General features: G+C 34.8%; 3 protein-coding genes and 1 long non-coding RNA gene across 6 annotated transcripts; 3 read left to right on the forward strand and 1 right to left on the reverse strand.

The window, feature by feature from the left end:
* Positions 1-1,104: 1,104 nt before the first annotated feature.
* On the forward strand, positions 1,105-5,463 carry LOC113347204 (armadillo repeat-containing protein LFR-like). Of its 3 annotated transcripts, none has more exons than XM_026590811.1 (8): positions 1,105-1,345; positions 2,100-2,269; positions 2,498-2,640; positions 2,743-2,999; positions 4,288-4,393; positions 4,478-4,616; positions 4,750-4,877; positions 4,976-5,200. In XM_026590811.1, the coding sequence occupies exons 1-8, from the start codon at positions 1,162-1,164 to the stop codon at positions 4,977-4,979; spliced, it is 1,131 nt and encodes a 376-aa protein (XP_026446596.1). In that variant the 5' UTR covers positions 1,105-1,161; the 3' UTR covers positions 4,980-5,200. The 3 variants fall into 3 exon arrangements, with proteins under 3 accessions (XP_026446596.1, XP_026446594.1, XP_026446593.1); XM_026590809.1 differs by having other exon boundaries at positions 1,106-1,345; positions 2,776-2,999; positions 4,971-5,463; XM_026590808.1 differs by having other exon boundaries at positions 1,107-1,345; positions 4,971-5,463.
* Positions 5,464-8,548: 3,085 nt separating this feature from the next.
* On the forward strand, positions 8,549-10,642 carry LOC113347206. Its single transcript, XM_026590813.1, has 5 exons — positions 8,549-8,812; positions 8,906-9,002; positions 9,091-9,587; positions 9,712-9,811; positions 9,955-10,642. The coding sequence occupies exons 1-5, from the start codon at positions 8,589-8,591 to the stop codon at positions 10,297-10,299; spliced, it is 1,263 nt and encodes a 420-aa protein (XP_026446598.1). The 5' UTR covers positions 8,549-8,588; the 3' UTR covers positions 10,300-10,642.
* Positions 10,643-11,768: 1,126 nt separating this feature from the next.
* Positions 11,769-14,252, reverse strand: LOC113347205 (3-ketoacyl-CoA synthase 2-like). Its single transcript, XM_026590812.1, has 2 exons — positions 13,404-14,252; positions 11,769-12,855 (listed from the first exon to the last, which is right to left on the reverse strand). The coding sequence occupies exons 1-2, from the start codon at positions 14,004-14,006 to the stop codon at positions 12,064-12,066; spliced, it is 1,395 nt and encodes a 464-aa protein (XP_026446597.1). The 5' UTR covers positions 14,007-14,252; the 3' UTR covers positions 11,769-12,063.
* Positions 14,253-21,114: 6,862 nt separating this feature from the next.
* On the forward strand, positions 21,115-22,332 carry LOC113353074. Its single transcript, XR_003361064.1, has 2 exons — positions 21,115-21,620; positions 21,716-22,332. It is a non-coding gene; the product is annotated as an uncharacterized LOC113353074 (long non-coding RNA).
* Positions 22,333-23,719: the final 1,387 nt, after the last annotated feature.

Genomic DNA, 23,719 nt, shown 5'->3' on the forward strand with positions numbered 1-23,719 from the left:
AAATGAATTTGGCGGAATCCTAGTCCCAGTACCTCTCTACCAATTTGTCAATATTTTTGTAAATAATTTTTATAAATCTAAAAATCCTTCACCTTCACAAGTCTTAGAGTTCGAACCATCCTTACCACTACTACTACAACCCCCATTAAATCTTTGATCAGTATGCGATTGAAAGAAATGGAGAAACCTGGGAAGATGAACCTCCGTTGAGGTTTTATATAGAGAAACATTTCAAAGGGTATCTCTTCTAACGTAACACATCAAATTGACTATCCGTTTATGAATCAGAGGGAGGCGCAAATCATGTCGTTGTTAATGGAAGAGAACAATCCGAAGAAGTTTTCAAAGGTAGATCTTCTAACTTAACACATCAAATTGACTATCCGTTTATGAATCAAAGGGAGGCGCAAATCATGTCGTTGTTAATGGAAGAGAACAATCTGAAGAAGTGCCATAATTTACTTCTGTAACCGAAGAGGGGATTAACTACAAGAAAATATCAGTGATGATGGGTTTTGTAACGGAAGAGGGGACTTGATGCAAGAAAATATCTGGGACGTCGGATGAGATCGTAGAAAAGGGTTCATTCTCAGTCACGATTTGTCTTTTGCATTTTTGAAAGAATGGCAGCCGCCGATCAGAGAAAAAGGCTATTTAGAGCCATCAGATTAGGCAAAACACATTTATTTTTGTAAGATAGACTTAATTATAGTAAAAATAAAGGAAAAAGTTTAAATCAAATTGAAAAGAAAAAAACGCGTCAAACCCGAATCATTAGTGCGTCCAAACTAGACGTGTGTGGGACCCGTGCATAGGTGCGTCGGACACGAATCATGTCAGCGTTTCACACGCATCCAGTGTTCAACACGCATCAGATGCGGACACAGCTCGAAAAATGTAGCATGCGTGCAGCACAGGTTGGGGTGAATATTTTTGCATCCGAACGCCTATAAAAAAAACTACCAAGAATAAAAATCCCATGTGAATCGGGGGAATCAGATTCAGAACTATGGATGAAGTGTAACTGTGTAAGCAACACTCAAACTGTTGCGGGCTCAAACTTTATGATATGGTATTTGGTGTTGTGCCCTTAACGAGTTTTGTTGGGTTATCTAACAGGTAGAGACTAGAGACGCGAGAGAGTCAGAGACAGTGGGAATAATGCAGAAGAGGGAACAGGGGAAATTAGGCGGAGCTGGTGGTGGCTCCGCCACTCAAACACCGAAAAGAGGACGTCCTTTTGGAAGTGTGAACAATAGCACTGGTCTTTCTTCAGCTACAGCTGATTCTGTTGCACCTCAGTGTCTCCTTGGTCCTTCTCTTCAAGTTCATAGCTCGTTTGCTGGTCAGTCTCTACCTCTCTAAACCCTAATTTCGCCCAATATTTGTGAAAAATTAGTCTAATATAAGTCTAACGACCATGATTTTGTTACTACGTTGTCTTGATGACTTCGTTATCATGTCATATACATTGCTTTTGTGTAATTAGGGTTTTGTACATAACATGGTATTCTGGTGAATATTTTTCTATGAAATTTTTGACGAAATTGCTAGTGGCAAAAGCCTAATTTAAGGACGAATTTGGTCTGAAATTTACCTTATAATATGTAGCAAAAGCCTTTTGGATCTTTACTTTCTAGCTTATTGAAGATCAGTGATGCATCCGAGATAAAGGAACTGTTTCTAGTCTCTAAGAATATGTCAATGCCTTAAAAGGGGGGGGATACTGTATTGTTGCTTTGGGTGCTTGATATGAATGCTTTGAGAAATATCAGATGTATAGAATTCTGTAGTGCTGATTCTTGAAAGTGGCAACAACTTTTCTTTCTTGGGTGCTATACATGGACTTTACTAGTGTGATACTCCTAGTAGTTTCTTTCCTTTTCCTATCTTTTCCGCTGTTTTTTTCCTTCTAGTTTAAGCAACTTGATCTCGTCAACTATATTGCTGTCTGTCTTGCTATGTATAGTTATTTCTTTTCTAGGATCGGATTCTAAGAGTTTGCATTTGAGTCAGCTCAGCTCATATAGTGAGACATATATGTACTAGTAGTTGCTCTGTCCGAGTTCTCTTCCAATGAACTTGATTTCTTTTTTCAGAACAAAACAACAAAAGAATAGTCCTAGCACTTCAAAGTGGGCTGAAGAGTGAGTTGACATGGGCGCTGAACACTCTGACTTTGCTTTCTTTCAAAGAGAAAGACGAAATGCGACGAGATACCACTCCACTGGCTAAAATTTCTGGGTTGCTTGATGCTCTTCTTCAAGTTGTGGGTATCACTAATATATTCTCTTTTATGCTTACCTACATTTGTAGATTGGGTTCTTTCTTATTACATTGCAATTTACAGCACTTGGATCATAATTCCTATAAAAGTCATCAAAGAAAACAATAATGATTTTATCAAATATTTTACATAGGGGTTCCTTTAGTTTTCTCGTACATAGGGCTTTCTAGCATCTTACTCAAAATAACAATGTTCCCCTGGTTTGACCAGATAGATGATTGGCGTGACATGGCTCTACCGAGAGAATTTCAAAGGGCACCTAGGGTCAGAACGTTGGGTACAAACACCCCAGTTTCAGGGTTTGGCAATGAGTATGAGGCGTTGGGCGTGATTGATGCTCCCTCACATCCTGGGTAACCCTGAAGCTAATTTCAAATCTCCATGTAATCTGAAATTCAAACTTGCTGAACCTCACTAACTCTATACGCATTATGGTGTGTTTTCTTTTGGGGTAGATCGGTTTCTGTTCCATCCAATCCCGAGGCATCAAGCCAGAAGAGCATGGTGAGCCATCATCCCACAGAGTGGTGGTTCGATGAAGATGGCTTGTTTAATCTGGATGAGGAAGGTCGTTCAGAAAAACAACAATGTGCTGTTGCTGCTTCAAATGTGATTCGTAACTTCTCTTTCATGCCTGATAACGAGGTGATTATGGCCCAACATAGGCATTGCCTAGAAACAGTTTTTCAATGCGTGGAAGATCACAACACTGGTGAGAGATCCCTGTCTCTAATAAAACCTTACTTCTATCTATTTGCCATTACCTCCAGTGGCCAAGATCTTTTTTACACATCATTTCTGTTGAGAGTATCGTGCACGCCTGAGAAACATATAAAATATTTAAATAGCACCTCATGGTGACTTCATTGTTGATTCCTTTACATATGAAATTAATCTAGGGGGGGTTAGGGAACTTGCGAATTCTACAAACCATACCAAGGAAGATAAAAACCTTGGCGTATTGTCAAAGTTCGGATCCTCTTTGTAAACTGTCTCACTTAGTTCATTTCTGAGTTATTCAGTGGCTATGTTGTTATGGGCGTAAGGCGCCGCTTGGCGTCAGGTGTAAAATCCCGAGCCGCAGCGAGGCGTGGCGAAGCCGCAGCATAGAACAATAATTCCCACATAGGTTTATGCACTTGACATAACTGATAATTAGCTTAGGATCTTCTATATTAGCTTGTAAATCTTAATGAAAAAGAGTTGCAAAAAAATTGGGAAGATTTTTTTTCCTTCACTATTGTTCAAGTAATTAACAAAAACAGCTAGGATGATCTGTTTCTTAACATAATTAACTTAGGGTTTTAAAATATTAATGTATGACTTAATTAAAAAGATTTTCCAAATATTTTGGCAATATTTGTTTTCCTCTTTTAGCATAAAATGCCACTTTGGCGCCCAACAAATTGGCGCCTTTGCCTGGGCGCCCAAAAAGGCGCCGCTGGGGCGCCCCTTTTGAAAGTGGCATCCTATTTTCCACTGCGTGGCGCCCACTTAAAAAATAAGTCCACTTTGGCGCCTCGGCGGCGCCTTTGACAACATAGTTCAGTGGGTTGTTCAATTTGTGAAGTATGTTTAAAGGAAAACATGTATGTCCTGGCCTACTTCGTGGTATGGAAGAGATACCCTACGGGCCCAAAGTAACGGTTGTTTGAGTCTCAGCTTTCTGCTTTTGTCGCAATTTCAATTCTTAACCCATTCATCATCTCCTTATTGGATACTATTAATCTTCAGTAGTCTCTTTAAATTCAGAGAGAAATCTGTTAATATAACGGAATAACTGAATAACTGAATAACATCGTAAACTGAACAGTTGCCAAAGAATCACCTTTTACTGCCTATGAAACTTTTCTGAATTACTGATAAATTTTTTGTTAGCCGTCTTGAAATATAATGACAGATAATAGGTTGGCGTTGGTAACTACTTATTTTCCAGAAAAAGATGTTTGACAAGTACTTATGGTTTGATAGACCTCTAATCTGTTGCTGTTTGAAATCAGGGGATGAAGAGCTCGTAACTAATGCTCTTGAGACAATCGTGAATTTAGCACCATTGTTGGACCTCCGCATCTTCAGCTCCTCTAAGCCATCCTATATCAAAATAACGTAATACATTTCTTTCTGATTTTTTCGACCACATTCTATGTTAGTTCTTAAGTTTAATATCTTTATCGTTTTCTGGACAAGCAGCGAGAAACGCGCAGTTCAAGCCATCATGGGGATCCTATGCTCTTCTGTAAAGACGTGGAATTGTGCAGCTGCTGAATTGCTAGGCCGGTTGATAATAAACCCAGACAATGAACCTTTCCTTCTTGCCTTTGCGCCACAGGTTTAACTATTTCACGCTCATAGTTCATCACTATTATGTTACAGCTTAAAGTTTCATTAGTTTTTCTGTTACATCCTTTTAGTACAGCTGAATATATTACATAATGTTAGTGACCAACTGATTTGTTTTGCAGATCTATAAGCGCTTAGTCGATCTTCTTAGCGTGCCTGCTATAGATGCACAGGCAGCAGCTGTTGGGGCTCTCTATAACCTTTCTGAAGTTAACATGGATTGCAGGCTGAAGCTTGCAAGTGAGCGATGGTGAGATTTTTTTTCTCAATCACATGGCTTCCATAGTTTTCTGTTGAGAAGTTTACGTAGCTGAAATTTGTTTATGTTTATATTTATTTTTAGGGCAGTTGATCGACTTCTGAAAGTTATCCGAACTCCTCATCCTGTACATGAAGTATGCAGGAAATCAGCGCTGATACTTGAGAGCCTTGTTGGAGAGCCACAAAATAAAGCTCTCCTCCTAGCTTATGAGAATGCATTTTCTGAAATCCTCTTTTCTGATAGCCGGCAGTCTGACAGCTTCGCCAGGATATTGTTTGAGTTGACATCTAAACCCAACAACAAAGTGGCAGCAGCTCAAGGTATTTGGGGCATGTAGCAGAAGCAATTGTAATGGCACTTTTGATATTGCTGTCTTTGCAGCCATTTGATGCCATGAAGATGTTTTCCTGAGTTAAGTCAAGGCTGATCAGGTGTATTGTATCAGTACTTGAGAGTTTCTCCTGGTGTTGCATATTTTCAATTTTACTTGGGTTAGCTAGTGTTTTAATGTAGTATTGCCTTTTCATTACTTCCTGTACTGCTGATCATATGTTCGACGAGGTTGGGTTTCTTTGAAATTCTAATTTCAGTTGCCAAGTCTTTCCTTCAGCACTAGGAGGAGGGAGCACTGGGCCAAGCCATTACCCGCAGAGTGGAATTCATGTTTCCATATATATCTTGAATTCAGGATCACCTAAAATTGACGGTTCTGGACTATTGATTTGAGTTTTCATGGTGATTAAAACTCGTAGGGGCAATTGATGAGATTCTAATTCTATATTTTTTTTTTGAACCCTGATTTTGGGCATACCTAAATCTTTCTAGGCATACAAAACAATAGTCCCATCTTGGGTGACCTTATAAGGGGTACCCTATGGGTAGTTCAATTACCTATATACCCTTAATACAAAAATCTAAAATCAGTTTTCTAAAAAATCAAAATCAGTTTCCCTTAACATCTCTTCTTCCTCCTCCTACTCTAGCCGAACTCTTCCCCCTCCTGCGAAAAAATAATTCATCATCGTGATTAATTGTCGATTCGTAAAAATTTAATCGTCGATTACTCAACCACTCGTACAAAGAAAAGCAGGGACTAGGCAAACAAAATCGTCTTCTAATCCATCAATTGAAGAAGAAGAACCAATTGAAGATGAAGGTGTAGAAACTGAAAATCAACCACCAATTGAACCAGAAATTGAACCAACTGCATCTCCAACTCCGGAAATGAGGATAAGAAAGTAAGTTTTACAAACCCAATCTCCTATTTGTTGTTTTTCATCGATTAAATGACGGTTACAGTGTTGGGTTCGGCTCAAAATTGAGTTGCGTTTTTAGCCGAACTGTTCTTCACAAAAGCTTCCTGTAAGTGTATATGAACGGTTCAGCATGAAATTTCAAGCCGAACCTAGTCATAAATAGAGATGCATAGGGGTTCGGCGTATTCGATAATCATAATATGTGCCGAACCTAGCACATTTACGAGGTTCGGCTATTACGATATTCTCAATATGTGCCGAACCAATAACAATATTTTAACCCAAAAAATAACAAATTGATGTTCGGCTCATACGATTTTCGAAATATAAGCCGAACCAGTAATTTTTTTTTTCCGGGCTATTCAGGATGTTGTTCGGCTTACTATGAAACTTTCATATAAGCCGAACTAGTGTCTAGCAAAAGGGTTGGAATTGAAAATTATAGGTTCGGCGCATGCAGTAAACAGATTCAGTGAGCCGAACTCCGGAAAATTGGTAGATTCGGCTCATAGATGTGAGTCGAACCTCAACTTGTTTCGCCAAACCATGATCAAAAGAATCATCTAAACAACCTTTCTAATTCTGAAAATTATCTTAATCACTAAACAAAATATTTAATCACTAATCAATATTATTAACACTAATACGTAAAGGGCAGATTTGCCATTAAAAGAAATTTGGGTTAAGGGGTAATCTGATTTTGCTATTTCACAATCTTATTTGGTTCTTTTTTTTTTTTTTTAATGTTTCAAAGATTATTATCATCGACTCGGTTAGCAGTAGGCTTATTGCGTTGAATTTGGGTTGCATGGTAACCTTTGATGTGATAAATTACGTAGTGGGCTTAGTTGTGGGAGATGATCCTTTTGCAGCTTACGTAAAAAAAAGAAGAAGACATTCCAGTTTGAAATTCACTACTGTGTTTTCTCCTGGCTTCATTTCTCTGTCCTCTGTCTCCCACGACCTCCTATAACTTCTTCCTTGTATGCTTCCAAAAGAAAAAAGTAAAAAGAAGAATTTCTTCGTTCTGCTTCCGCTCTTAGATGAGAGATTGGATTCTTAACAGCACCAACATTTAACCATCCATCTAAAATGTTTGTCCATAAGCAGGCGCGATTCAGATGTTTTAGTTCATATGGCCTTGATAAAAAAAAATGAGTAAGAAATATGGCCAAAGTTGACCTGAATGCGCATGAGCACACCTGAAATACACAATCATAGCCATAGCCTATGTCATTACCGCAAGGATCATACCCTGGCTAGTACTGATATGGTCTAGAAGACTAGAACTTTGAGGACGGATATTGACATCGACTATATGTTATGTAAGTAACACATTTACTGTAATTTTCCATGGTGAAAACCATATTTGTCAAAAATTGAGAAGAATTTCGGAAGAATAAATAATATGGATCAGAATTTGATGGTAGGATAAGTAGTAGATATCAGAATTCAAAGCTAACAACAAAAAATAGTTAGGATTAACAACTTTTTCACCAAACAATTAATATTCATAAATGTACACTCAATAAAAAACAAAATGAGAAGACTATTAGAAGACCTTTTGGTGTATGGTTGATGATGTCCTTTTGGTTCATCTAACCCAATCGAATGAACTTGCCATTGTTTAGAAATTTACTAACTCCAACAACAACCAAAGAGTAGTACACTGAGGTAGACTAGACATTATCGAATCTCTTAGCTGTAAAACTTGGAAAATCGTATCAGAGGTGAGAGTTAATATATGGGAAAACGTTGCCCTCTGTTACTCTATATCTGATGATTTACACGAAAGCATCTAAATTTTTATTCGACGGATACATCTCTCCCTTTCTCGGTATTACTATCTTCAATCACATAAGCTTGTAATACTTGAGCAAACTTGATATTATTACCCAACGCGCGAACTTGGATATTGTTAACTTTTATCTTGTGTTTAGTACAACTCAATGTGCATTTGAATTGTTTTTTCTGAGAGAGAAATCCGCATTTCAATCCTTGGAACCCTTATAAGCAGATCGGAAAGAAAACTTCCCCTGACCATTGAATCCTAACGATCAAAAAAAATAAACTCAAATTTGGCAACGTTGAATTATTTCTCCATCTGTGGATCATAAGTGAGATAAGGTGGACAGACTGTGTCCTTTCTGAGATCTAACCATGAGTGACATGAGAAGCTTCACGGTTGGCAATAGTGTCAGATAGGTTGAGAATTGAATGTTCAATTTATTCCAACTTTGTAGTACACGTGAAGCTGAAAACTGCTCCCATCAATAATTTTAGTACGATTTCGTATCCTTAAATGCAATCAAAACTCTTATTTGTAGTGCAAGAGACTTTTTTGTTACTCGTAACATAGATATACCATATATTTCAGAAAGCAGGAAGACCAGTCATAGGGTTAGATGCATGCCATCTAACTGGAAAGCGTGGTAGTGTTATAATGGCTGCAACAACACTTGATGGTCAGAATAATCTTGTGCCTTTAGGCATTAAGGTCTGTCAGAGTGAAACTAAGGAGAACTGGACTGGGTTCCTCAAGGATTTGGCTCCAGCAATCAATGCACATCATGCTGGCAGAATTACCTTTATTTCCGATAGGCAGAAAGGCTTGTTGGAAGCTGTTCCTAAGGTTTTCCCTGGTGCAAGAGTTAGATATTGTTTCAGGTATGTGTTTTTTACAGTAGTTTACATTGTGTATGTGTTTTTCTATTGGTTCAAGAACTTGAAGAAGTACTAACTCTTTATTTGCATATGCAGGCACTTATACAAGAACTTCAAGAAATACTACAAGGCACCAACCTTGCACAGCTCATTGTGGAATGCATGCAAAGCATACAAAGTAAAGCATTTTCAGGTTTGTGCCTCTTTTGTTAAAATCCCCTGTGTTTCTTGATTGTTAGTTTGTAGGTTATATATAAAATTGTGATTGTTTTGCAATGTAGGAGCACTTTGACAGTATATGCAAAGAAAATGCTGATGCTGGTGAATATCTTAGGAAAGAAGATCCAAGTACTTGGTCTAGGGCCTATTTTGATCCCCTTAGCTGTTGTGAGCATATGAATAACAATTTCTCTGAATCTTTTAATTCCATGGCTTCTAATATGAGAGATAAACCTATAATCCAACTAGGCATGATGTATGGTCAGTTAGTCATGGGTTTGTTATTTAAGAGAAGGGAAGAATTTGCTAAGTGGAATGAAAATTGTTTGGTCCCTGCTGCTGTTAAATTGATAAATAAGATGCTTGACTTGGTTGGAAAGTTTGATACAGAAGGCAGTGTGGTTGGACAAGTTTATTTGGTAACTAATGTGATCACCAAGAAAATATTCACAGTGAATATTATAGACAAACAATGCACTTGTTTGCAATGGCAGCTAAGGGGATTCCCTTGTCAACATGCTGTATGTGCATTGAAACTGCTGAGGCCAAACTGGAAAGAGTAAGTGGTTTGTATTATTCAATTACTTTTTTTGTATTATTCATTTACTTTTGTTTTTGTAAGTGGTTTGTATTATTTATTGTTCCTTGTACACTGACACACCTTTGTTTTATTGATTGAACAGTTATTGTGCTCCTTACTATTCTGTGGAGTATTATAGGACCACATATGCAAATGCTGTCACACCCTTAGAAGACATAACTGAATGGTTATGGGAAGATAAGGTAGATTTATAAATTTTATTGAAAGTGGTGCATTTACTTTTCAAGATATTGGTTATTTATTTTTCTCTTTTCCCTATTTAAGAATCAAACCCTTTAAGGTTTCATTACTTTAACTTTCTCATTTGTTTCTCTTCTTCTGGCAGGAAACCATGAACGTCAACGTAAACCCTCCTCCTTATCAGAGAAAAACTGGAAGACCAACAAAGAAGAGGAAGAGAAGTTATGATGAACCTGAAACTGTGGTGAAGAAAAGGAAGTGTGGAAAATGTGGATCTATTGCTGGCCACAACAAGAGAACCTGTGCTGGTGGTGATGTTGGTAAAAACCAAACTGGATTCAAGCCAAGCACTGAGTATGATGCTGCAAACTGCACCTTCACACATAGAGATCAGCCTGAAAGTAGCACTGCAAGGGGTAAAGCCAAGGTGAACAGATCCAGAGGTACATCATTTTTTGTTGGTGAGTCATCTGCAGGACCTAGCACTTAAGGAAGACCAGTAGCAGGACCTAACACTCATGGATCTACACAAGATAATCAAAATTTCAGTCAGAATTTTGCTGGTATTGGATCTGTCAGTCAACATCTTTCTGTCACAAAGGGAAAGCAAACCAAGGCTAAGAAGACTAGGAAGTAGAAGTGTGTGTGCTTTATTGTTTGTTTTAGATATGTTGTGGACAAGTATCTAATTGATGGTTAGTTTTTTTGGTTGCTTTTGACACTGATTCTGGTATGGACATGTATATGTACCAGAAATAAGTTTTATTTTGATGGGATAATCTTGCTTTATGAATGAAAATGATATTAGTTAGAACTAATTTTCAGATTACATGTTAATTGTCTTTTCAAGTTAATTTTTACATATTCTCAGATGCATTTCTGATTTGCATTGTTCTTTGTAGCATTCTTGTTTATGCAGTGGCTAACTCGTTTTCTTGACTGCACCGAGTCGCGAGTTAACTCTCTGCTCAATCACTGGCTAACTCGTTCCAGTTACTGATTCAGGGGCTTTAATGTTATTTTACGCTGCTGATTTAATGCCACATATGCACTAACGGATACTAACGCCAGTTAACTGTTTTCTCAAAAAAACATGACGAAAAAAGTCAAGAATGTGGCATTTAATAAACTTTGAAAAAAACGGTGTCATTTTCTTAAACATGAAATAGGAAGTGTGGCACTCTATTAAAATTCCCTTTATTCTTTCGATATGTTATTGCTTTTCATTAACATTTTGCATTTTAAAATTTTGATCCGACCACGAGTAGATGCTAATAGTAAAATAAAGAGTGAAACATTGAATAAGTGGATCTTGTCAATGTGTAAGAAAAGTACTTGGTTGTTTATATATACTATACACCCTTAATTCCATGAATCCTTTCAGTACTTAATCGTGCACATCCAAGTCTAGCTAAATTTTCTATCAAACTATTAAGTTTTTCAACTGCCTCACCGAACATCATTCATGCATAACCAGTCATGTGAACACCTATTGGAACTCAGTCGTATAGTGTACTTTGCAGTTTCCTTGCAAGTTACTAAAAATTATAATGATTTTTCTTTTAAAAGATGGCTAACTGTGTGAACAACACTTACACCCATATTTGTGTCTACAATCTCTACATCATTAAGATCACACGCGTAGTATGTCTGTGATATCAGTTTTTTTATTATTATCAGGTGACTGCAATGCATAAAACATTTTTTATTATCAGGTGACTGCAATGCATATTGCGAAAATAAAACCCTACTTGCATCGTGTTGTTGCTCTTTTTTGAAGAAGAGAGCATGCAGATGCCAACCGATCAAATAAAAGAAAAACAAAGCATGCAACAACTCTAGAAGTCTAGTTACACTGTTACTTTATAATTTGTATTTACACCAAAATTTTGCAATAAAATTGATGTAAAGTAGCAAAATAGTAAAATTGTGAGAAAGGACGCAATACCAAGGACAATATCCGTGCTTTCTCCTCCGTGAAAATAAACTTATAATAATTTTATAATAACAATAGGATAAAGATAACCAAGTACGTACAACTAAAATAATGCATGCAAACAGTAACTAGTGCTCCTTACGTACCAAACCCAACCATAACTGCATCAAAAAAAAACCCAACCATAGATATTTTTTTCACACACAACGTAAACCCACTTACAGTTCTCCAAATTAAGATCATCTATTATCATCATTCCTATACTATTATAATTGCATGATGATGATGTTCATCAAAACGATGCACCCATTAAAGAGATCAAGCCTTTGGCAAATCAACAGGAAACCTATCGATCTCATCAATCCAAGCGTTCTTAATAGATCTCCGATCAGCGCTCTTTAACGTTGCAGGATCGACGGTCTTTAAAGCATGCCAAACTGCACTATTACATTTAAACCCTGATCCAAATGCAATTTGACAAACCTTATCACCTTTCTTGATCCTTCCTTTAGCTTCGGAATAAGCAAGTTCATACCATAAAGAACTGCTTGAAGTATTTCCAAATCTGTATAATGACATTCTTGATGGTTCTAAATGCCATTCAGTTAGGTTTAAACTTCTCTCAACTTTGTCAAGAACACCTCTACCACCAGCATGAATACAGAAATGATCGAAAGCTAGCTTGAAATCAGGAACATATGGCTTTACCTCCATCAATAACCATTTTCTTGATATGTAGTTAACAACAAATTTGACCTTTTCGGCAATTGGAAGAACAAGGGGACCCAAAGTTGTTAAATTACTTTTCAAAGCTTCTTCAGCAACCGATGTTAAATCTTTGGATAATGTAACTCCCACACTTCCTGTATTATCTTCTTCTTGATAAGCACATTTGTATCCACGATCTTCATTACCTTTATGTGTTCGGATGGTGTGGATTAATTGATATTTAGCACGGCTACGATCAGATGTTCGGTTTGATAGTAATACAGCTCCGGCTCCCATTCTGAATAGACAGTTGGATACCAACATTGATCTTTTGTTTCCCCAGTACCAATTCAGTGTAATGTTTTCGGTACTTACTACTAGGGCGCATGAATCTGGGTGCACCTGTTTTTGACATAAATATTTACAACAATAAAAATCGGAATTAGAATCATGTAATCAAATGTTGTGTACTTTAGTAATTTAGTTTCGCAACAATTCTTTTCTTTTCATCAGTATATGCATGCATCCTATTACTAAGAGATCTCCTCATACAGTATCGCATCTTCAACAAGATGTACCAAATGCGTATCAGCGGTGGGACTAACTAACGTAAACGTCAAACGAGTAAACAGTCTTCGTGGAAAAAACATGACTATGATTCTATTAAATCATGAACAAAAAGAAGACAACCACGAAAAGTAGTTGACAGAAAGATCACAAATTAAAATCATGCATAGAATGACAAATCAACTTCTTATAGTTTTAAGGAACAAGTTACAAAGTTAAATGCATGCAATGACGTTCATGAAAACTTACGTTAACAAGAATTACCAAAACAAACTTAATTATGCGCAGGTCAGATACATATATATCCAAAGTCTTTCATCATGATCATCTAATGGTAATAAAAAGATCTAAACATAAGAGTATAAGATCCAAGAAATACGTACTTGAAGGAGCCGTTTGGCAAGGTCTACAGAAATGAGTCCAGCACTGCAACCCATTCCACCAAGGTTGTAGCTCACAATATCACTCTTGAGCTTATAATGATTTATGATCATTGAACACAACGATGGGGTAGGATTGAAAAGACTACTATTCACAACAAGTATGCCTATTTCAGAAGGTTTGATGCCAGTTTTGTTCAAAACTTCGTCGATAGCTCCAAATAGAACCGTCTCAATTTCTATTCTTGCTTTATCCATGCATGGGTTTGGTGGAAGCTCCCACATAGCCTCTGGAAAGTATGTGGATTGTCCTAAACCCGATTTTTCTAAGATCGTTCTTTGAAAAGCCAAGCTTTCTTCAGAAAATATTCCTAGCAAGCCCGAGTGCTCAAGGAAGATTTCATGGGAACACTTTAACTCATCAGTGGGTTTGTAACTAGCGAAATCGGCTAGGTAAATATTACGACGTTTAACCATGGAGTACAGTTTCGCTAAAAACATTGCTAGCACCAAACATAAAAGTATGTAAGAAAGGTTGAGCTTAATAAGGATGAAAAATTCAGTAACATAATGAGAACTAAGTACAGTACTCAATATGTCAGCCATTTTTGTGCTTTTCGAAACTAAAAGTTTTGATGATCACTTTTCAAGCAAACCAAAACGAAAACTCAAGTACAAAGAGAGAAAAACAGATCAATTTTAGCAAAGAAAAGATTTAACCCTTTTAACTGCTAGTTCACTGATATAGATAGAATGTTCAGAGAAGTAAAATAGAACACATAGTGGCTGAAAACCCTAAAATGGTATTATCAAAGCTGAGAAGTAACAGATGAGTAGTATCATTTGTTTTTGGTGGCTACTGTAAAAATATAATATGAGACATTACTATTTTAGAACCTGAGAACTGAAACTTAATGAGAAAAGGCGAAGAATGAATTGAACAAAAATTTAGAAGTAGAAAACTTAAATAGATTTTCTTCTTTCTTCTGCTTTAAATCAGGTAGATGAGACAGGATTTATAGCAACACAACTATACACCACAACAGAGAGAGACTCAACTGCTTAGGAATCTATTTATTAATCACCACCAACATATATGGATATAGAGAGAGAGACAGACTTTAAATGGTGTCGGTGTTGGCTGAACAAGTAAATTTCCCTTCTGTTATTATTTTGGTAGCATGGGCAAGTAAAAGTTAAATCAAGGATGCATGTTGTAGAAAAAATATCATGGAAAGCTGGCTGACCTTATATAAGGTTAGGGTTTCTTTCATTTTGAATGGAACCTTGCAAATATATCACACTTGATCCCCTGACACCCTTTGTCAATGAAACTTATATTCTTAGTTGCACACGTTCTTTACGTGTTTGTGTATTCCCTTTTGTGGAAATTTTGGATAAGGATAACTTTGATCCTTGTAAGGGTTGGCAGTTTCAGTGCGTCTGCAATTTCTTTTTTAGTTTTAAAGTGCAAGATATATTCCGAGACTCATCATTAGCACGAAGATGGTGCCAAAACTGAGCCAGAGATGCAAAGTCCTTCTAAAGTACAAAATGAATATCACCTTAATTTCCTTCTTCTAATAGGGTCATGTTAACTTGTATACCCTTATACATGTTAAGGTTCATTAAAGCAACAATTCTTGCATTGGAAACAAGATTTGTTTGTTTTATTACATTGAAAACGGTAATTCTTTGCATTAGGAACAAAAAATGTTGTTTCTAGTGCAAGAAAAACCAATTATAGTAGAACAAGACAAAAAAAACACAATTTTCAAATAAATAAAATAATTTTTTATTAAACCTTAAAATATATGGATATACAAGTTAATAAAAGTCTTATAAGCATCTATTGTCTCGTCTTTTGAGAATTTTGTAATTTTTCCTTCTTTTGACCTTTCTCTGTAACTTTTTCTTTGAATGATTCTAGACGAAACGGAGAGTTTTGGACATCACTACAACTCACATCCTCAAAGCTAGAGTGGGGGGTTTTTAGTCTTGGTTTCTGAAGTATTTTGTTTTTACTTATGTGTGGATAGTGGATACACTGCTGTGGTAAAATTTATCATGGTCATCAATCATTTTACTGCAGTAATCAAATTGCGGTAGGTGTTATTAAGGTGCTTCCTCAATGTATATATTTCTTTAGTAAGTTTAATCTTTTATAGCCCTCGGTATGGTCCATTGTATGCTTTTATATACATATCTATTATATTATAAGGGACAATGGTGTTTTTTCCTATGCACGGAGATCTACAGTTTGGACACATAAAGGATGGTCCAGATTGAGATGCATATTTAAGTTATTCTATTACATTTCTGACATATAAATAATGGTCCAGATTGAGCTAAATATTTAAGATTTTCAATCCACATTTTAGACATATAAAGAAGGGTCCGGATTAATTCACATATTAATTTTAGATAAGACAATTAATTTAGATTTTTAATGTCATTTATTTGGGAGTTATTAATTTTACTTAAGACAATGAATTTAAATTTTTAATGTCATTTATTTGGGAGTTATTCCTCCTATTTAATGTCAAACCGTTTCTTTTATTCTAAATCAACAACTCTATTCATCCTCTACACAACTCTATTCTCAAGGTATGATTCTTTTTTGTTTTGGTTGATTGAGATAATTTTTGTTAGCTTTTCTCTTTAACTTTTGTTAGATTTTCATCCTTTGCAAAACTCTGTTTTCAAGGAATGATTCTTTGTTATTTTGCTTGATTGAGATAATTTTGTTAGCTTTTCTCTTTAATTTTTTGTTTAACATCAATGGATTCACGGTGCCTCGCGCCTAATATTTGTGTCATTTATGCAGTTTAATTTTTCTAGATAATTTTTGTTAGCTTTTATCTTTAATTTTTGTTAGCTTTTCATCTAAGATTGAGCTAAATATTTAAGATTTTCAATCAACGTTTTAGGCATATAAAGAAGGGTTCAGATTAGTTCACATATTAATTTTAGATAAGACAATTACTTTAGATTTTTAATGTCATTTATTTGGGAGTTATTAATTTTACTTAAAACAATGAATTCAGATTTTTAATGTCATTTATTTGGGAGTTATTCCTCCTATGTAATGTCAAACCGTTTCTTTTATTCTAAATCAACAACTCTATTCATCCTCTGCACAACTCTATTCTCAAGGTATGATTTTTTTTGTTTTGGTTGATTGAGAAATTGTTGTTAGCTTTTCTCTTTAACTTTTGTTAATTTTTGTTAGCTTTTCATCCTTTGCAAAGCTCTATTTTCAAGGTATCATTCTCTGTTATTTTGCTTGATTGAGATAATTTTTGTTAGCTTTTCTCTTTAATTTTTTGTTTAACATCAATGGATTCACGGTGCCTCGCGCCTAATATTTGTGTCATTTATGCAGTTTAATTTTTCTAGATAATTTTTGTTAGCTTTTCTCTTTAATTTTCGTTAATTTTTGTTAGCTTTTCATCCTTTGCACAACTATATTCTCAAGGTATGATTCTCTGTTGTTTTGCTTGATTGAGATAACTTTTGTTAGCTTTTCTCTTTAATTTTTTGGTGCCTCGCGCCTAATATTTGTGTCATTTATACAGTTTAATTTCTCTTTGTTACTTTTCATTAATATACTATTTTGTTATCTCGAGTTTTTTCATTTGTAGTCAAAAGATACTGATCATATATGATTGCTATCTATTCATTTTTATTCTTATGTTAGGTTCTTTTTAATACCATACCATTTAATTTCTATTTTTTTACACTAGTTTTTTTATTTTTCTCTGGACAGGAAATTGTCCAATTAGACTGACTTATATGGGCCATAATCAGAGGATTTACATGGAGTGAAAATAAATGACGAAGAAAACGATGGTTCCATTGTTATGAACTTAACTTAGGTCGGTAAATAACATTTTTTAACTGTATTGCTACTGCTGTTAGAGAGTTCATACTCTTTGTTGGATTAGAGTCGTGTACATGTTCGTATCAAATGGATTAAAGTTTCTTGATTATGTGTGTATGTTATTCTTCAATTTTTTTGGATCATGTGAAACTTGAAATAACATTTCTTCACATTAATTACCTTTTGATGGTTTACAAAATGAGTATTTTTTTTATCTTAAATTCTTCGTGCATAGTCAAATAATGATTATATGCAGTTGACATCTAAAAATATCTATTCTCTTAAAAGATCATCTTAAATTCTTTATACATAGTCGACCATCTTGCTAATACTGAAATTTAAGAAGCCCAAAACAAGCAACGCGGAACTGGCTTATTGAAACTCACCATTTTCTGGTTTCAAGAGATTATTTTAAGCAATGAAGAAAGTGGTTTAGGGAGCAATACAATAATACAATTTTCTTTTCTGTGTGATGCGTCACTATATCTATATGTGTCGGGACTACACAAATCTTCATTGCATGCATTTTATCATTGATGCAAATGAAGAAGTTTTGGTATTCCAGAAAGGTACAAGTCTAATTTTTGCTGGAAAATGTGGTTCATATGTGATTGCGATGACTAAATGTAATTGTCGAGTTTTTTTTAAAGATAAAGCTTAGTGCATAGGAACTCATATACATTTTTCATCTAAAGATACCATGACTAATAATTGATCCATTACCCATGTTTTACTATGTGGATATCATCTAATACTTGAGCTTTTTTATTTCATTGAAGATACCAAGTAACCAAGGTTAATACAAATATGTTACACTTTATAGAAGTTGATTTAAAAAATATTTTAATATTCAATTGTATTGTCATGTTCATTTTATGCTAGCAAATTATAAATTATGGATGTTTTCGGCCTCTTATGTACTCTTAGGTTAAGATGTAATATCAGTTCCATTTGCAAGTTTTCATACCATTCATATTTAGACTGGGTCTCTTATTTACTTCTAGGTCTCAAATGCATATGTTGATAAAGAGCGACTCTCTTATACACGTATCATATTAGAGGGGGAAATTTCTTTTGTTTGGATATGCAATTTTATTTAGCGCGAGTCTTTCACTACTTAGTTAAGACAATAAGATTGTATTATTAATTTGCAAGGAAAAGCATATTTGGCATATGATATATGCAATATCATCACGCACGTCATTTTTCACCCTAAGAAATATTCAAGGACGCTTCGTATCACTAATATCCAAGGGAATGCAATAGGATTTAATGTTTTACATTTTTTTTTTGGTGAAGCTGTAAGCTGGGCGTTTTTCATATGTTAGTTTAAACCATAAATGTATAGTTATCATTCTTTATCAACGGATTTCATATTACAGTATAACGTCTCTCAAACCTAGAATATTGTAGGGAATAATGACGTTTAATGGCCGTAAAATGACTGGCCGTAAATTATATTATCCCAACCGATTGATATTTTTTTACCATGAGTTCAAGTATTACTAATGTGTAATCACGCCAATTATACATTGATACAAGCACAAAGTCAATATTCATATTTTAAAACTGTTAGTTGTTCCAAAAATTAATGTAGATATAAGGATATGAAAGAAGGATTCCCAACTCAGATTCAACATTTTGAATTTCGAAAAAAAAATTACTAAATTTTTTTTAGTACAAAATGACAATGTATTTAAATGATGGCTGAACTGCATTTGTAATTTGGAATGCAATCGACAAGTTACTTTTATTCAAACCTGGAATTTCTACGTGTTCCTTCTTGGGACATCAGGTTTTCAAGTTTGCTGGTATTATTTGCAACAACTATGAATAGATGGTTATCTCAATTACCATAAATGAAAACGGGTGTAGATCCCATTTTACACACTTACATTGGATATCTTAATCACCAAAAAAAATACTTTCTGTTGTATATGTGTCAGTGTACATCCATGTGGACATCCTAATCGTCATTTAACAAGAAACTGATCTGGTTGATGTTAATAGTTTCGATCAAAGCTTCGAATTCAGTTTGAGAAAGATTACAGTTCCCCAAGGGTTCCCACGCTCATCTCTTGGTAGTCTCACAAGAAAAAAATATTTAACCAACACAAAAACAATTCATAACCTCGTGCCGTTACAGCACGGGTCATATCATAGTCTATATTATAAGGGACAATGGTTTTTACCAATCGACGGTTATCTATAGTTTGGATATATAAATAAAGGTCCAGATTTAACACTATCCAATAAAAGGTGTGTTTTTCCATGTGTACCAAAAACTACATTTCGGATATATAAAGAGCGGTCCAGATTTCATAATAAAATTTATCCGAGTTGTAACGTGTTCGGTCATTCAATGTTAACAAAGTCAAAGACGTTTCTTTTCCTTCCATCAATAATCATACCAATGAAAGTAATTTATGTAAATTTTAATTTCAGTTCATAGGAAAGATCACCAGCCAAAGGCTTACCCATCCTACGAATCTATAATCCCGGATAATTTCAGTAATATATTTTCCAAGATTTGTTTTTGTGATTCTACATTCAAACTGTATTAGGTTATTTGAATTTCGTTTTGCGTTTTTCGGATTTCTAACTGTTTTGATAATTTTTTCCATTGATAGACAGAGAGTTCCTCACTTTTCAAAAGGGAAAATTTGTTGAGTTCTAGAAGGAAAGATTTGGAGCAATAAAAGTTCTCATAATTTCAGGTACACATTACAGTCCCCCCCTTAATATGTTTTCTTCTCTTGAATGGATCTAATAAAAGGAACGGTATGTAATTTATATTTATATTTCATAGTTGGATCGTTTTTTCTTCATCCGTCATGAATTTTGTTTTCTAGGGCGTTGTTGGAATGTCTTAATCTACCAAATACGAAGGTCTTATAGGTTTATAGGATTTTGTAGATTTTTCACTTTTTTTTTTACCTCAAAATTGCTAGATATATTTAACAAAAAATCCCTTTTAGTTTTGGTTTCAATGGATAGTACAATGTGCCTGTGACTAATATTTTTTCTTATTTTCGCTGTTGTACCTTTTGGTTTGAATAATACTTTCACCAAATAATTTGAAGAATGTTTAAGCTCAAAGATGAAAACGAACATCTAAACGGACATTCATATATTAAGAAATCTATTTATATTTCATAGTTGGATCGTTTTTTTCTTCATCTGTCATGAATTTTTTTTTTTGGGTGTTGTTGGAATGTCTTAATCTACCAAATACGAAGGTCTTATAGGTTTATAGGATTTTGTAGATTTTTCACTTTTTTTACCTCAAAATTGCTAGATATATTTAACAAAAAATCCCTTTTAGTTTTGGTTTCAATGGATAGTACAATGTGTCTATGACTAATATTTTTTCTTATTTTCGCTATTTTACCTTTTGGTTTGAATAATACTTTCACCAAATAATTTGAAGAATGTCTAAGCTCAAAGATGAAAATGAACATCTAAACGGACATTCATATATTAAGAAATCTATTGCTACTTAAGTGGGTTGTGTTTCTGTGTCCGTCGACACAGTGACCAGTTGTTAGTTTTGGATTATACACAGTGACCCGCTATTAGTTTGCACGCGCTATCAAGCAAAAGTTCTTACTCATACGATCATTATTCTCCAATCGGAACATACATCCTGGGAAATTGACGATCTGTTTTGCAGAACTTAATGGATAAGCATCTCTGGCACTTGCTATATTTTCTTCATGCTATTGACTTTTTGCGCTAATCGAAAGATATTGTTTGCAGGGACATGCCCATGGAGTTGTTTGTCAAATTTAATGTCAGGTCAAATAAAATCATTAGCGATTTTGTAAATTTGTCTGTCAAAAAATGTTGGAGATTGGAAAATGTCATTCCTTACAGAATTTATATTGTGCACTGTTAGGATTGTCAATACACTGAGAATTTTATTATCCATAGTCTGGTGTCTGTGTTTGATAGATATTGACTGCCTACAACATCCATGGTTTTTGTGTCTATGATCACTTTTGATCCCTTACACCTGTTTAATTGTAATTATTTTCTATTACACCTGTTTGAAATTGTGATATCATTGCTAATCATCTTTTTTTTTGCACTAAAATATGGATTTGATTTATAATTTTTCATTTAACGAGCATAATTGGTGATACTAGAAGCTTAGGCATGGGTAGTGACTACTTATATAAGATGTCAGATATGTTCCCTTGAGTTGGTTTTGACTCTGCTGCTTGAAGTTCCAAATTATTCTTTGATTGTGTTAATGAGCATTTAAATATAGAAAAGAATATATTGGCAGCAATATTAATATTCCGACCGGATACTTACTAATGGGATGGACCAAGGTATGATTGTTATTCTTATTCTTTGTTTGTGGAAGCAATATAGACTGTTTCTTCCCATATTTAACTCATGGGAACTCCGTTATTGTGTTATGCAGGTTGGCATTGTTTGGTGTGATATTGGAATATGTCCAAGGTCTGGATGATGCTTAAGCAATCAACCGAATTCATGAAATTGACGAAGGGAATCCATGCCAGATCCATGTTGGATCACCCGTAAGTGGTATGAAATTGACTGGAAGTGTACTATGGTTATCAGTTTAGATGCGTTGTTAGTCGCGAAAATGTAAGAAACTTGTACTGTGTACCTTTTTGTAACCCTTTCATTTGTTGTCTCTTTTTAAAGCTAATGCTAAATCGAATACAGAAGATGAATTGCATGGGGTCAAGTAATGGGTACTCAACAAGTGAGGGTCGTCTATAAAACACTTAAAAAGAAGGATGATTCTAAACAGACCGAGAAACTAGACTACACCAAAACAATATCTCACTTTATGTCTCACAATTTTTTTTGTATGGTCTCGGTGGGCCCCGCGGAGGACAGTAAGGGGTCCCATTTTTTGGGTTTGTTGCGTCTAAGGTTTCCGTGTGGTTTCATTCACACGGTTCACTAAGAATTTTTGTAAAAAGAAATGCAGATGGAAATCTACATCAAGGTGTTACTTTCTTGATCATTAATACGAAACTCTGGTCAAAGTAAAGAGTTTTATTGAAATGCAAAATTATTCTTTAGAGTTACTGTATATAAAGGATGACAAACCTATCGTATTAAATAGGATTTCACAAGAATCTAACCAATTTATACACTTTGAGCAGGACATGAACTAGCAGTTGGCACCTCGATAAACGTATCAGATCAGTTTGAAGGGAGATGATTGGGATATCAATGTCAGCTGTAGTTATAGTCTTTGTAAATCCTTGGCTCTTTGTGCATGTGTGCAATCTTCAAGAAGTCTTCTTAGTTTGTTGCTCAATCATTACAATTTATCCACGGTTAAGGTTTAAATTAACGCCTTGGATATGGTTCTTAAATATTTGCAGTGTTGCATTTGCTATTTTGATTTTCTCCAAATCTAGACAATTTTTCGGAGTGCTATATTTTGTGTTAAAAAATAGTCTTATAAGATGTGCACCTTAAATAGAAAATTAGATGTATCCCAAAACCTCAAACTGAATTTGTTGGAAATTATTTATTTTTTAGATTGATTCTTTACAGAAAACAAAAAAACATTAGTGTTTCCGTTGCTTTTTTAAAATAGTATTTTCAAAAATAAAATAATAATGGAGTTGTTAAATAGTATCTTGAAAATAAAATAGTAAGTCACCTCGACTGAAACAATACCTTCAGCTAAAACGCGGGTTTAGTGGTGGGTCAAACCGCACCCAACATATTACCCCTTTTCCTACATGGTGTTTGATATACTTTTAAACGGTTTTTCTAAGTGAAATTTCAAACTTCAAACTCCCTGAATATCAATCGAATGTTTTGAAATTTCTTTCATTTTTTAAAATAAAAATGATGAAATGTTGTCGGGTGAAAAAAGAAAATTTGACAAAGAAAATAATTTAAGTTTGCTGAGAAATGATCTATAACGATCTGGCTTAGGGGAGGAAACATATTTTCTTGACAGGAGGCTGAAATGCTTTTATGCTCAAAACTTTCACAATGGTTAACGCGTTTTGGCTCACTTAGTTATTCATTATGATACATTTTCCTTCACTTTTAATTTTCAAAGGTAACAATTTTAATTTCCGCCTTCTTCGTTATAACGAAAAGCACGCCAATTTATATGTACAAAAGGAATATGCAACAACATAAAATCTGTGGTGTTTATTATTTATATTTAGATAAATCTTAAACTAAATAAGGGTGTAAACCATATTTATCGATATCACCGGTAAAAAAAAATCCCCTGATTATGATTATATAAGAAATTGTTGATAAAACACCGAATAAGCTAGCAAGTCCACATTCTAACAACGAACAACATTAATGATCCAAAACCCGTGCCGTATCATACCCTAGTCTATATTATAAGGCACAGTGGTGTTTTCCTACATCGACGGCTCTCCACAGTTCGGACACATAATGGACGGTCCAG

Source organism: Papaver somniferum, chromosome 2 (genome assembly GCF_003573695.1).
Source record: "Papaver somniferum cultivar HN1 chromosome 2, ASM357369v1, whole genome shotgun sequence".
Classification (NCBI taxonomy): Eukaryota; Viridiplantae; Streptophyta; class Magnoliopsida; order Ranunculales; family Papaveraceae; genus Papaver; species Papaver somniferum.

Bases quoted from the DNA above. Each gene is read 5' to 3' on its own strand.
- LOC113347204 (XM_026590808.1), top strand. From the start codon at position 1,162: ATGCAGAAGAGGGAACAGGGGAAATTAGGCGGAGCTGGTGGTGGCTCC. The intron at 3,000-4,287 runs GTGAGAGATCCC...GTTTGAAATCAG, and splicing joins CGTGGAAGATCACAACACTG to GGGATGAAGAGCTCGTAACT. The intron at 4,878-4,970 runs GTGAGATTTTTT...ATTTATTTTTAG, and splicing joins AAGCTTGCAAGTGAGCGATG to GGCAGTTGATCGACTTCTGA.
- LOC113347206 (XM_026590813.1), top strand. From the start codon at position 8,589: ATGGCTGCAACAACACTTGATGGTCAGAATAATCTTGTGCCTTTAGGC. The intron at 8,813-8,905 runs GTATGTGTTTTT...TTGCATATGCAG, and splicing joins AGAGTTAGATATTGTTTCAG to GCACTTATACAAGAACTTCA. The intron at 9,812-9,954 runs GTAGATTTATAA...TTCTTCTGGCAG, and splicing joins AATGGTTATGGGAAGATAAG to GAAACCATGAACGTCAACGT.
- LOC113347205 (XM_026590812.1), bottom strand. From the start codon at position 14,006: ATGGCTGACATATTGAGTACTGTACTTAGTTCTCATTATGTTACTGAA. The intron at 12,856-13,403 runs GTACGTATTTCT...TGTCAAAAACAG, and splicing joins TTGCCAAACGGCTCCTTCAA to GTGCACCCAGATTCATGCGC.